The 14,354-nt window shown below is 46.2% G+C and overlaps 2 protein-coding genes across 13 annotated transcripts in view; one reads left to right on the plus strand and one right to left on the minus strand.

Moving 5' to 3' along the window:
- Positions 1-13,293, minus strand: part of RECQL5 (RecQ like helicase 5) — a 37,542-nt gene extending 24,249 nt beyond the window's left edge. For 4 of the 11 annotated variants that reach the window (XM_088176473.1, XM_088176471.1, XM_088176472.1 and 1 more), the window contains exons 1-8: positions 13,163-13,293; positions 12,577-12,707; positions 11,296-11,417; positions 9,085-9,603; positions 8,420-8,525; positions 7,662-7,773; positions 5,333-5,495; positions 4,918-5,000 (exon numbers count right to left, since the gene is read on the minus strand). In XM_088176473.1, the coding sequence (XP_088032599.1) occupies positions 4,918-5,000; positions 5,333-5,495; positions 7,662-7,773; positions 8,420-8,525; positions 9,085-9,603; positions 11,296-11,417; positions 12,577-12,697 (1,226 nt within the window). In that variant the 5' untranslated portion in view covers positions 12,698-12,707; positions 13,163-13,293. The other 7 variants (XM_088176478.1, XM_088176477.1, XM_088176476.1 and 4 more) reach the window with 6 other exon arrangements.
- Positions 13,294-13,344: 51 nt separating this feature from the next.
- Positions 13,345-14,354, plus strand: part of SAP30BP (SAP30 binding protein) — a 30,294-nt gene continuing 29,284 nt past the window's right edge. For both annotated transcript variants that reach the window (XM_088176481.1, XM_088176482.1), the window contains exons 1-2: positions 13,345-13,499; positions 13,659-13,768. In XM_088176481.1, the coding sequence (XP_088032607.1) occupies positions 13,385-13,499; positions 13,659-13,768 (225 nt within the window). In that variant the 5' untranslated portion in view covers positions 13,345-13,384. The remainder of the gene's footprint in view (positions 13,500-13,658; positions 13,769-14,354) is intronic.

The raw sequence follows: 14,354 nt of genomic DNA on the forward strand, positions 1-14,354 counted from the left end.
CTGCCAGGCCTTATCTCCACAGGAAAAGCCACAAATGCACGTTTCCCAGTGGTGGTACAAGTTAAACCACTGACAGCCAGCAGGCAGAGGAACAAGAGAAATGGCTCCTGTCTTATCTCGGCCACTGCGAGTTCCTGAATTAGAAACAGAATAAACACAGCACTGTTAAAGAAAGGGAAGGAAAGAAAAATGGGCAATCCTCTAAAGGATTCAGATGGATTTCTGGAGCAGAGGACCAGCTACCATGTAGAGAGGACCAACTTCTACACACTTATCTGGACCTCAGAGGCCTGATGTTCTGCTTTGGACTATTTTGTACCGTTGCACTCAGCTGGACTGTTCCTACAGCTGGGATTCAGACGTGCCAGTTGTTTGCCTGATCTGCTGCTTCCTTGCATGCATTCAGGGTAGCCTGAAAGATGCCAGCAAGTGCTCAGCTTCCTGCAGCTCTTCAGCTTCTGCTGACCACAAACCTGCTGGTCCCTGGGTCCCTGCTCAGCACTCACACAAGCTTTTGTGTTTTGCCCTCAAATACAGGCACCTATAGGGAGCTGCAGTGAGGATGGATCCCCTTGTTTCAACCTGAACAGGGAGATTCAGAAAAGCACAGAATAAGGCAAGGCTGCTTCTAATACAGCAACTGCCATTGATGTTGTGAAAGCCTAGGAGGAACTGCATGGGAATCTCATCAGTTGTGATGATAAAAGTGTTGAAGTAGTTTCTTTCCCTGAGGAACCTCAAAGAGCCAGCAAGGCCAGCCCCTCCAGCAGAAGTGGTTGAAGTTCTACTGATGGCTTAATGGAATAGCTTATGTTCTGTAATATTATCCTTCTGGTTTGCTTGGCTTGTGAAAAATAAGTTTCCTTTTACATACAGGCAGTCTCACACACCTTACTCCTCCTTTTCCCCTCCCTCCTCTCTCCAGCACCATCCCTCTGGTCTTCTGCAGTCAGGAAAGTGATAGAGAGTTTTATTGCAGGTTACAGCAGTGCAGTGCTCTGCAATGGGTTTATTCACCTAAACTGTCACAGTGAATTTTGGACTGCAGGGCAGACTTGCTGGCAGTCTCACTCCAGTCTCCTACTGGCGCTTGCAACACACATGCAGTCAGGATCTGGGAAATACAGCCCCTCTTCTCTCCACCACATCCTGCAGCCTGCCCCAGACAGAGGCCACAGTGGGCCTTTACAAGCACTGCAACAGCAGGAGAGGATAAAGCCATGAAGAGTAAGAAATGTCTGAGGAACAGCTGAATTAGGACATTTTAGTTGGCTTCAAGGCCTTTGATTTGATTAGATTAGCCACACCTTTGCAGGAAAATCAACTGTTAATCATTTACTGCAGCCCAAAGAGGCAACTTCCAGGCTACCTCTACAATTCTCCAGGTACAGCAGGGGGTCCCTCACCATAGGCCAAGATCTCTTGGAGGGGTGAAGAGAAGGAGGAAACACAGAGGAAACACAGAGGAAACACCTACTACAAACTACAACAGCTTCAGGTATTTATAAAATGTTATACAGCTCTTGTATTCTGGGAGGTGAACTGCAGGTAGGAAAAGAGACAGGAACTTCCTGGGGTGTGCAGTCCCATGGGATTTCTTCTTTTGGGTCTGTGGAACTTATATCTAGGCTGCCTTCTTTTTGAAGGCAGAGGAATCCAGAACAGCTTTGATGTCCTGTGTGCTGGTTGGTTAAAGACTGAGCACAGTGATCTGCCATCTACCCAGAAAACAAACCATGAACTGAATAAATCTGGCTGTTGAGAAAGAAACAAAAACTTCAGTAAGTGTGAGCTTGTGCTGCGAGTCAAATCCAGCTTGCTGAGGATGAAACACTTTACAGAAGTAATTATTTTTCTTAGAGATTTCAGGATGCATATGTAAGAGGCAGCAGGTCAAGCAAATTTTCAGAAATAACCAATATCTCTTCGTGTATTATATCTGCATAGTCACATTTGTAAGAAAGTGAGAAATATTCCATCCTCTCCCTTGACAAGCAAGGAAGCTTTAGTAAAACCACAAGATGCTCATAAAGAGATGCTGGATGTTCTTTAGAAAGCTGACAGCCAAGTCATTATTCAAAGTATCACTGAAAGAGCAAGTGAGTAGAACCCACTGAGATCACAGTTTAAATTATTACTGGATCTCCCTGTGGGAGGAAAATTTATGCTCCTATTGCAGAGTAACAGAAACCATTACTAAAGCAAACTCCATTAGCAGGACACCCTTTTTAATATAATTGGACTATTCTGAGCCCTATGGAAGAAACAAGTTGTACATGATCTTTGCTTATAATTGGTGGGGTTTTTTGCTTGTCTGTTTTTAAATAAGTGTTCATTTCATCTCCATTGTGTCCTCAGAGTTTAAACCCCCAACTCTCCCTTTTAGAGATCCTTCCAATTGTATCAAGGAATCTTTCCCACTGAATTTATAGGCTGTTCAGCTGAAAAAGAGCTCATATTGAACATGCTGTAGAGGCACTTTATTATTTAAAATATTGATAAGCTATGATTAAAATAAATCTCAACTACCAAAATGCTGTAGAGAGCAGCTTTTCCTCTTTACATCTCTATAGATCTGATTGTTAAACCAGTCTCAGCTGTATTTCCTCTGGTTTATGCTCCCATTTCTGTGACTCTCCTTTTGGAGGGGATGCCTGCAGGCACAGACACTCTGCACTGGTTTTGGGGCTGTGGCTGAGGGCATGGAGAAAATACAACACCTGACCCTATTGTTGTGTGCCCCCAGCAGGGTGGAAGCCAGCATGTCACTAGAGCAAGAGGCATCCTCAGTTCTTGACGACCTGAAGACACTGATTGCAACAAGTGACTGGGCTCTTGGAGGGCTGCTGGTGATTGTCATCTTCTGTTTTGTTTTTCTTGTTCTCGTTTTATTTGCTGCTATTTTTGGGTGCTGCACATCTCTAAGGCGCAAACAGGGTAATTTATAGACAGCAAAGTGGGGACACAGAACTTGGTACAGCTGAGCAAGAACCAGCCTGGTTCTGATTGTGTTGTTCACAGAGAACTCTCATCTCACTCCCCACGTGGTTATTTCTCTCCATGCAACTCCCCTGCATCAAGAGCCATGTCCCAATGCCAGCAAGTTGTTCTGGCACAGAACAGTTGGCTGTCCACAGCAGACTCAATAGATGAGGCTGTCTGGATTCAAGAACTGCAACATTTGCCAAATACCAAAGTAAACTCTTCTCTGATTTTCATCTTTCAAGCAAAACCACCAACTAGAAGTGGCAAATTGTCAGCCACCACCTAAAGCTGATAAAGATGAGTTCTGCTGCTGCAGCTACGTGGGTTGGGGGTTTTTTCACCTTACAGAAGAGCAAGAGGAAACTCTGGCCACTGAAAGCTTTGTCTGAACCCACTCTCTAAAAGCAGTTTAGACCATTGCTCTCCTGTCATACTCAGGCCTAAATACACTATGCAAAAACTTGCTTGCCAGTACACAGACTGACTTTATTTGCTCTTATTTATAACCTTGCAAGGTCAGAGTTTGAGGTTTGCTTTCATTGTTTGGATAGTGAGTAGAACTGTATTAATTCAACATGTAAAAAACAAATGCAACGTGGCTTTGCTTTCCACAGCACTTGAGTTTCCTGCAGAGTTATGAACAGGGAAGCCAGGCAGGGGTGCTGCAATATGTGACTCTGAGATACACATCCCATGATCTACAGCTGGAAGAATGGATCAAGCTGAGTAAGGGAAGAAAAATTCTGGGAGGGGTGATTTCTAATTAGGTCAGTGATATTCCCTTACTCAGATTATTACTTTGAGGATGGTCAGATACTGGCATAGGTTGCCCAGAGAAGTTATGGATGTCCCCATCCCTTGAAAGGCCAGGTTGGATGGTGCTTGGAGCAACCTGGCCCAGGGGAAAGTGCCCTGCCCATGGCAGGGGGTTGAATTTTGAGTCACCTTTAAGGTGTCTTCCAACACAAACCATTCTATGATTTTACAAAACCCAGCCACAACAGCCATCTGTGAGCTGGGAAAACACCCCAGAGAAGAGCAGAGCTCTTCAGACAAGCAGATCAAATTCTTAGAACAAGAAGCCTCCCAGCAGCTACTTCACAGCATCACCCCGACTTTGGGCAAAGAAGTGCCCCTTCAAGTGCCCCAGGGCTCAGGGCTGTGCCACACTTCAGTATGAGCAAGACTATCCCATACACCCAGGATATGTTTGCCAAACATGCCAAGGAGAGAACGCTGTCACCAAGGCACCAGAAAAGCAGCATGTGTTACATTCATGCTGAAAAAGCTGTCCTAGAGCCACGTGTGAAAAATGAAGAACTTGTAAGCATGACACGCAAAGACGATTTTCAGTTAGTGAACACACACTGCTCTCTTCTTGGCAAAATTATAGCTTTGATGTCTTATCCAGCACAGAACAGCAATTAGTACAATTACAGCATACAAGGCATGAACTAAACCTGAACAAGGCATGTTGTGGTTGCTAGTCTGCATTTAGATTGAGCACATCCATAATTTGAGCCTGTTTCTGAAACATTCTAAGCACCATCAGGTCCTTCTAATGTCAGTGAGAATCACAGATACTTTACATAGCAGAGACACTGAGATTTACAGAAACATTAAATGCTTCCATCCCATGGCTCTGTTTGCCCCCTTAGGAGAGGGGTGATGTACTGAAGGAAGAAAGTCAAAGCAAATGCAACTAAGTCAACCCATCATCAAAGACAGAATATTGTAAAATGCATCACTAGAGAAGTTAAACATCTCCTGACTTGGTCAGACTCCAAGACCAACATCTCAGTTAACTCAGAGAGGGGAGTGATGAGAGATTTCTCAGGCACACATACAGGATCTCAGCTGTAACAGTGTCTTGGAAGAACAGGGCATGTTTTCCCCAGCATTAACAGTGATGTTTGAAGGAAATGCACTCACCCCAGCTCCTCGCAGAAGTTCACAATGGCATCAAAAGCTGTCATCACAGCTTTGTCAGACTCTTTTAAGGTGCCTTTTTTTTCCTGAAAGTAGATGGGACAAGGAACTGTAGTCTTCAATTTAAGTATACACAGACAGAGTAACTCTAGCAATGATCAATCCAACCCTTTTGAGCTACATGGCAAACAGCTACAGACACCTCCCTGTCTCTGCTCCAACTTCTCACCCATTCCTCTCTAATAGAGTTGGCTCTGGCAGCCTTTTCCTTCTGCTGTCCCTTGAAATGGGGCTCCACACAGCTCTAGACTCAGAAAATTTAATTTAATCTTTTCATACTGAGAGGTTACTGCAGGCAAACCAGACCAGAGGCAAGGCAGTGTACCCAGGCAGGTGGGGACTGTTCTGCAGCTCTCACCTGGATGTTAGAGAGCTCCTTCTTGATCAGGAAGCTGACTTGATCCCGGTCATTCCTTGAGTAGTAGAGGCGACAGCAGGATGGTTTTCCATCTCTCCCAGCTCTGCCAGACTCCTGGTAATATCCAGCCATTGACTTGGCAATATTCCAATGGGCAACAAATCTGCATGTGGTAAAACAGGGAACATGAGGCTGCAGGTTTCTCAGAGCACTGCACACACCAGTGTGGTGTCTGTGGACATCAATAATAGCAAAAAACAGGGCAGCAAAACATAAAAAAGGATGGAGCACAGCAAGAGAATTTGCACACTGAAGTTTTAGTCCTCTTAACACACAGATATGGAAAGCAGCAGAGCTGTAAGAAAACAAGTGCACCTGGACAGCACTGGAGCAGGATGCCACTCCAAATGGATGGAACAGAATGAGCACATGAGTATCCCAAACATGCATACAACTGTGCAGCTATGAAGACTGAGAATAAGGACACTGAGTTAAGGAGTTTGGGAGATTTTACCATAAAATACAGCATTAATAAAAAAGTCATATTTATTTTGTGGGACACAACTGCACCATTACAAAATACATTTTTAAATACTTCATTTTAAAAAGACACTTAGCAAAAATCTCCATGGGAAATTCCACCTCACTGTGCTTCTCAGATGAAGGCAACCTTCCTAACCAGCAAATATGACTACAGAATCATTAGTAAATTTTATGTAATCTCTGCAGGAAGGTTTTCAACACAGCACTGCAAGACTGCTTTAAACTTGCTTGTACCTGACTATTCAGCAATTCAGCTTTTACCAGTTTAGAGAGGATTTGACAGCACAGTAATGCTGCCAATGTTTTCAAGTCTTCCTCAAAGCCAGCATGACCCAAGGGCAGGTATGATGCATATGGGTGTAGCTAAAGATTAAATGACAAAAGCAAGCAAATATATTTCTTCAAACACAAACAGCCCAAGAACAGGCCAAGCAGGAAGCATCAGAGCCCTGCACATTTAAACCCCATCAGGAAGTTTGCTGAAGAAATTGATAAATAATTTCAAGCAGAACTGAATTAATAGTGAAGAGAGAGAAGCAGATTCTATAGAAAAAAAAAAAAAAAGGGACACCACCTCTGTTTTCCCTTCTGTCCAGAAGAGTCACCTCCAGAAGTTGTCAGACCTGATCTTATTTGATAACATATGCATGAATACTCAAAAATCTGCCAACGTAGAGCAAAGGCTAAGCAGCACTGCCTTGTTAACTAGGCTTGGGTATAATGTTATTTATTTTTAAAAAATCCTGTAAAGTGTCATTTTAACTCCATTCCTTGTAAACTGATTTGATTACAAGCATATTTCAGCAGTATCTCACTCTCAGTCAGCCCTATGCATTTCAGTTACTCTGCTTTTTTTAATGACCACTGGATAGGGCAGAATTAATTTCAGCAGGTCATTAATTCAATGAGGAGAATCCTCATTTCTCAGTTTGGAAAGATGCATCAAGGAGTAAAATTGTCACTGCTATAGGATCCTGCTCCCTGGCAGCACAGTGACACAGCAGAGGGATGAAACAGTTGTGAACTGATGGGATTGGCTCAGTGATGGGATCCTGCCCTTCTCTCACAGTATTCAGAGCAACTTCTGTATGTGGATTTTAGAGATCAGGTGTGCTCTGTGTGTGTTGTCTGAGCTGCACCTGAATTATCCCTTTAGTAAGTGATCACAATAATAACTCAGCACAGCCATATTGCAGGGCAGGAATTCTAACACAGAGCCCCTATGGGGTCAGCAATGCCAGATAATCAGCAATGGAAACCACATGCAAAGTTTCTATCCTTGGATCAGAGCTGTATTTTTATATGGTTATTGCCATTTGGGAAGGGCTATTTTTTCCCCATTGCATTGCAAGAGATCTCTAAAAAAAAAAAGCTCTATTTTAATAGAGGGTGGATGAATTATTTTAGGTGCAGATTTTCTTTCCACTGCTTTTTAACGGCAGCTATTGCACTAAGGGAAGTGAAAGAGACAGCTGTGATTGCACTGAGATGGCTCGTTCTGAAACCCTGGAGGGTGTGGCAGAAAAGCATTCCTCCAATTGTCTTGATTTTGAGGATGGCTGGCAAAGAGGAGCTCTGCTGCCCTGTGTTTAATGTTTTTACAAAGCCCTCCCAAGTTTGGTTTTGCTGCTTCTAAGATAAAAAACTTCCAGCACTGGTTTTGTTGGTTTAAGCAAGTGTTCATCAGGCAGTTGAGTCACGTGTATTAGGTAACAGAGCCTGAGACTTTTCCCTCCCCCTGCTCAGGTTTCAGTCTCTGAGGCGCACAACACTCAGCCTCACACACCTGACATTTGCTTTGTCTACTCCCATTCCAAAACTGATGGTTGCAACAATGACAGGGATCTTCTCCTCCATCCATTCATTCTGGACAGAAGTCCTGTCAGCTGCCTTCAGCCCTGGGAAGGAAAAGAGAAGAAAGTAAACAACACCACAAAAATAAAAAACAAACAAAAGAAACAAACAAAGCCCAACCCTAACAAGGAAAAATAAAACCAAAAAAAACCCCACGAACAAAAAAAACCCAATCAACCAACCAAAACAAAAAATAAAAAAAACAAAAAACAACTAATAAAACAAAGAAAAAAATCATCCCAACCCCCTAAAAACCATGAAGAAAACAAAACCCCCCAAAAAAGCGAGGAAAGAAACAAGAGGATTTTCTTTCTCATCCATTCCTCCATTGCAGGCCAACTCCCTCACTAAAACTGACTGATGTACACACTCCTCTTTTCCCAGTGTTGAAACTGGCCTGGGACCAAGCAGAAGTCAGCAGCAGCTGTTTTTATTCCAAATCAAAAAATCCAGCTCCCCACCCGGGATAAAAGCAGTTGTCACTTTCAGGCCATGAAAGACCCAACAAAACCAACAGCTCTGGAGACAAGGGAATGCCATTGTGGTGAAGGGCCTGACTTACCTCACAGACCTGATGTGTGAGCATCACACAGAGTGCAGAGCATGCCTAGAAAGCTCTTTTCTAGGTAGCCCCAACCCAGGTGGCAGAGTTCAGTTCTCCCAGCTAGTAAGAGATGCAGACTCCAGTACCTGCATGGTAGGCTTTGGCTTTCAGGCCTCGGTAGCTCAGCTCAATGGCCAGCTGGTCACACACATCCCTCATCCTGCAGTACACGATGCCACAGCCCGAGTACACCTGGGAACCAGGAGACAAAGGCCAGGACACTGCCTGAAGTCAAACAACAAAGCTGCAAATACAGCCCCTCATGCTCTCCTAGTAGGCACAAGGCAAGAAGCATCTCACAAACACACCCAGGTGCAGAGGTTATAGGTGAGCTGCAGAGTCGTTTGGAGAATTAAGTGTTAGAGCAGGAAATTTAACACTTCAAATGCTTCTGCTCACCCTCACCACACTAAAAGAGCAGAACACAAACACATAATGGTCAAGGAGGATGTGACAAACCAAGTGGAAATGCTTGTTCCATATTTCTAGTCAATTTTCTTTTAGACTAACCGCCTTCTGAGGACACCTCTGACAGGAACACAACTTTCACATTCTACTTGTTTTAGAGGAACTAAAAAACATATGTGTACACTTTTACAGGACTTAGAAAATCCACATGAACACTTTCCTTCCTGGGACCTCCTCCTTTCCTGCCACAAACCTGTCAGGGCCCCACCAACCCCTAGAAGTTCAGGGACCATCAAGGTAGATTTTGTCCAGTTTAGTTTTCTTCCCTAAAGGTAAAACCTACCCCAGCAGCGCCCTTCACTTCAAGCGCCTTCAGACAGAAATCCTTCAAGTTGGCGTAGGGATCAGTCAGGAGCTCTTTGAACTGCACATCATAGAACAAGTTCGATCTGAAACAAGGAGTCTTAAAAGTGGCAAGTGGCTGCTTGAGCTTGAGTGCTGCCACCACGTCCTCCTGGACCTGCTTGGTGGCAGTGGCAGTCAGGGCAACGCAGGGGGTGTGGGGGACGCGGGCGCGCAGGGAGCCCAGGCGCAGGTAGTCAGGGCGGAAGTCGTGTCCCCACTGCGACACACAGTGAGCTTCATCAATGACCAGGTAGGACAGCAGGTTTCTGGACACCAGGGAGTTCAGTGTTGGCTGGAAGGAAGAGGCAGCTGCCATCTCTGGAGTGATGTACAGGAGCTTTACTTGAGGCTTCTCACTTGCCAAGTCAGCCAGGATGGTTTTCTTCTCCTGGGCAGACAGTTTGGAGTTGAGAGAGCAGGCTTTGATCTTCAGAGCCAGCAGGTGATCCACTTGATCCTAGAGTGAATACAAAATAGAAATGAAAATCAAATGGGAATAAAGAAAGTCACCAGCATCAAGAAAGATTAGTAGGGAGACTCAGGTGAGGCCCCAGCTTCCACCTCCAGGATCAAATCCCAGGACAACACACACCTACAGTCCTGCTATTTACAACTTCAAATCCAGATGCCTTTTTCTTCATCTGTGACTCCATCCAGCTCTGACATTCAACTGCATTTTTGTGCACCCATTCACTTTAAGGCAGACTAACACTTTAAGGTGTTCCTTTTTTGCTGCTGGGGAACACCAGCAGAGATCTCAAAACAATTCATCACAAGTACTGTGACCTGAATACATCTCAGTATTTACAAACCAGAGTTGTCACAGATGGAAAATGCCCACCCTGCAAGAACAGCGAGCAGTTCACTCCAAAATAACTGTAGGATGTCTTAAAACAATGAGACAGGACAAAGTACAAGGATCAGGCAAATCACCACTGCAGCAGAACCAGAAGCATGGATGAGAATCATGTCATGAAAACCAAGAAGAAAACGTGGCATCACATCCAGATGAACACTGGCCATATAAATTCACTTCCCTGTCCCCTGCTCACTTGCACTTGACATTTCAGGATATGAAGAGTCCTGAAATGTTTTTTTTACTCAATATCTGGTTGCAGTCATTGATTTAATGTCTGTTTCTGTTTTCTGTTCACAGTCACCCCTCAGGCTTCCCTATAATGAACTGCACAGGCTGAACTCTTGAAGTTTGGCTACACTGAAGTACATCACTGATCATTTCAGGTACAGCAGCCCCTTCACAGGGCTTGATGAGAAGACTTTGGGGGTTTACTCCAGCTCTTTCCCCTAAGACTCATCAAGCCCATCTCAACCTATTTGTAACTCTCTTAACAATGGTATATCTTAATCTCCATTTCACTAATATTGGCCATGCTGGTGTTTATTCAGTGGTCTTCACACTTAGAACAAATTCATTCTTTATAGTATCTTTCTGGGAAGTATCACCAAGTTTGCTATTGTCCAGTGAGACTATAAAAGAGTTAAAATAATTCCACAAATAACAAATCCCATACCAGAAGCCTGCAGCACCAGATGTCACACAGTGCTAATGGTCTGCACAAGTCTAAGCAATGCTACACCTCCTCTTACAGGGATTTGTTTCTCCCAACGGGTGATGAAACAGTAGAAAAGGCAAAACAGAGGAAAAAAAGTCTCATAGATGAAAGTGCTCATGGAGCAGCTCTGCTAAACCAGCTTCTCCCCATCACAGATTGACTACAATGAAAAGATATTTTCATGCAGAATGAATTGTGCCTTCAAAGGCAACTTCATCACTACTGGAGTTATTACTTTATAGGTGAAGTGGCAGGGTTTTTCCTGGGGAAAGATCCATCTTTTGGTGCATTCGAGTTACTCTGCTTTGCTGCTTATGTCTGGAGAAAATAAAAACCACCAGATTATTATTAAAGGCAAAACCATCCTTTTAGAGAAATACAAAGTATCACACCAGAGATACTCTGCTCCTCACCTATCCCAGGGTAAGGAAAGCACACTGAGACATCAAGAGAATCCAGAGGCAGATCAGCAGCAGAGACTCATGAGCAGAAAGACAAGAGGGCAGCTGCTGTGTCTCTGGAGTCTCCTGACCCTTTCCCTGACTGCTATTCCCCAGCTAACAGGAGACAGTTACCTGAATCAGTGCAATCAGAGGTGAAATGACAATGGTGATGCCCACTGCCAGAACTGCAGGAAGCTGGTAGCACAAGGATTTCCCTGCCCCTGTGGGCATGCACACAAAGACATCCTTCTCTCCTGCAAAAACAACAGAAGAAAGCTCAAGGCCTCTGAGTGGTGTTGAGTTCCTGGGGCTCAGGCTGGAGGGGTGGGCAGAAACAGCACATGTGTGCATGTACCAGGTGGCATAGCAACAAAACACTTCAGTTTAGGTTCTAAAAGCACAGCAATACTTTGCATGCCAGCAGTGGTTTCCCTCAAAGAACCTCAGATTGCTTTGTAAACATTTAGAGACAGCTGTACAAAAGTACCAGAAGATACACAGAAACCAAGATAAAGATAAGTGAAGTTATTCATGCTGAATCTCCTCCAGAAAAGCTGTTTTTGCTAATTTTACAGACCTCCACTTACCACATTACCAGCCCCATGACAGAACTTCACCACATCCTCTTAAAGCTTATCCCAGAAAGGCCTCTCACATGAAAAAGGAGTTGGAAATCTCAACCACAGTGATAATATCCTGCAGTGAGTGACTGTTCCTGCACTAACCAGGATCCAATTCAAGCCAGAAAGGTGCCAGTGACACCAGAGACATCTTGTATGCAGAATCCCACTTCTGACAGGTCTATTGTCAACAGTGAGTGGTGACAGATGGAAACTGGACTGGGCACTGTTCTGATTCACACTGAGAGAGGTGCTGGGGGAGCTGGCAGCTTGTTTGTGTGAGCTGCCTGTCCACCTCCAGCTGGCTGTTAGGGGGTGTGTCAACATCAGCACGAAAATGTTTCTGATAATGGCCCCATGATTCTGAGGAGCTCAGCTATGCCAAGAAATCAAGTTCTCTGCTGGTATGGTCTTTAACACAAGGACAGTTTTACTCTGAAAATGTCTGAATGTTAACAGGTTTGATGTCATCTGATCACAATCACACTGGCAGGTGTGAGGAGACAAAACTAGAAAAGACACCAACAGTGCTGCACTTTCCCATTTCCATGGCTGATGCAATGGCAGCGTCACAAAAACAAATGAAAGGAAAAGATGCAGAGCTCGTGTGCAGCACGTGCTCCTGGGCCACCAAAACCATCTCAGAGCAGAGGAGGGTGTGGAGAGCTGGGCGCTCCTGCTTAGTCCAGGTGAGGTCTGCTCACATCAGGCACGACAGCAACTCCTGCAGCGTCACCCCACACGGAGATGGACACCCAGCCGTGTTCCAAACATCTCCCATTCCAAGCCTCACCTCTCACCACAGCCATGGTCGCACTTTCCTGCAGGGAAGTCTTGAAGGACTCGAACCCGAAGACCTTCTGCAGTGTTTTCCGGACCCTGCCCTCCAGGCCCGGGGGAGCCTTCCCGCTCATCCTAAGGATGCTGCGAACGGTGACAGGAACCTGAGCTAGAAACGGACGCTGCCACCCTCCTCTGCCCCAACCCCAACCCCAACCCCCTCCCACCTGAACCACCTCCCCCAGGGCTTCCCTGCCACACTCCCCCTTTTTTCTCTCGGGGATGCTTATCCAGACCCCCTCACTGGAGAGGGCCACCATGTGTTTACTCTGGGCCAGCCCCCTTCCAACGGGACACAGCAGAGGGGGCTCATGGCGGGGGGGCCTCAGTGCCCACCCAACCCGCCCGCACCCGACAAGGAGGTGGTGTAGGGGCAGGCGGCTCCTTCTCACCCACCCCCCATCCTCCCCAGTGTCCTTGCACACCCCATGTCCCCTGTCCCGGCCCCCACCCTCCGCGCTCGCTCCACACCCGGCAAGTGCTGTCGCGGCGCCACAAAATGACGTCAAAACCTTCAATTAAAGGGCCAGCCCGCGCACTTTTCATTCCCTCTCCTTCCCCGAGACGCTCCGCTCTGGCTCGCTGAGGGTTTTCCCCTCCGGCTCTGAGCTCCCTGCGCAGTTTCTCCTCTGGCTGTGAGGCCGGGACTGCCCCGCTGCGCCGTGAGCCCGCTGAGGGCGGAAGAAGGGCAGCGTTGCCATGGTGACAGCGCCGTGTGCGTCATCCCCGCGCGCCGGAAGTGCACCGCGGCGGGGCGGAAGATGGCGGCCGCGAAGCGCAGCGTTCTCTCCTCGCTGGCGGTTTACGCCGAGGACTCGGACCCAGAGTCGGACAGCGAGGCCGGCACGGCGGGGAGCGATGGGGGAGCACCCACGGGTGAGGGCGGGCAGGGAGCTGGGACAGGAGGCGGGCTGGGCCGCCAGAGTTCCCCCGTGCGGCCCGCGCCGGCCTGGCGCTCTCCTCTGTGTGAAGGGAAGGCCCCGCACGCAGCCACTTCCCCTTCCCTCACCGTTTTCCTTTTCTCTTCCTCCTTAGGAGAGAAAGGAGGCTTGGTCTCAGTTGGGTATGGAGAAGATGACTTTACCCGCCTGGATGGGGACGAGGAAGGGTACGAAGAGGAGGACGATGAGAACAGCAGGCAGTCAGTAAGTACCTCCCTGCTCCAGGAGCTTGTCTTGACCCCTTACACAGGTTTTAAAGGCTTTTCTCTTTCAAATAAAAGCCCCGAATAGTGACCTGTGATGGAACCTGGACTATCTGATTCCTGGTGTGGGTTTCAGCACTTTCCATTTACTCCTTTCACTTTTGTTTTCATGTAGAAAGCATTTGCCCTGAAACCCATCAGCAGCTTGGTACAGCTCGTGTTGCTCGTTACTGTGTTGGTGTCGTTGAACTCTTTTATGGGAAAAAGGCTATTACAGCCACTCCAAATAAAAGCTATTTTTAAACATAGTTGACATATAAGAACCTTGTGAGAGGACTACACTGTCAGCTGGTGGATTAAAAAGAATAAACTTCTATACTGTCTTAAATTATTCTTTTGTGTGTAGCTCAGTCCACTGTCTGCATCAGGTCACCGTGATGTAACAGTGTCCTGTCTACACGTGGGTGGCTTTTGTCTGTCACAGGTGCATGGCACGTGTCTGATATCACCTGAATTCTGAGATAATGACAGTGTGTGGGGACAGGACATGGAGCTCACAGTCTGGGATTGCAGCTGCATGACACTGA

This window comes from Sturnus vulgaris, chromosome 20 (assembly GCF_052056855.1).
Source record: "Sturnus vulgaris isolate bStuVul1 chromosome 20, bStuVul1.hap1, whole genome shotgun sequence".
Classification (NCBI taxonomy): domain Eukaryota; kingdom Metazoa; phylum Chordata; class Aves; order Passeriformes; family Sturnidae; genus Sturnus; species Sturnus vulgaris.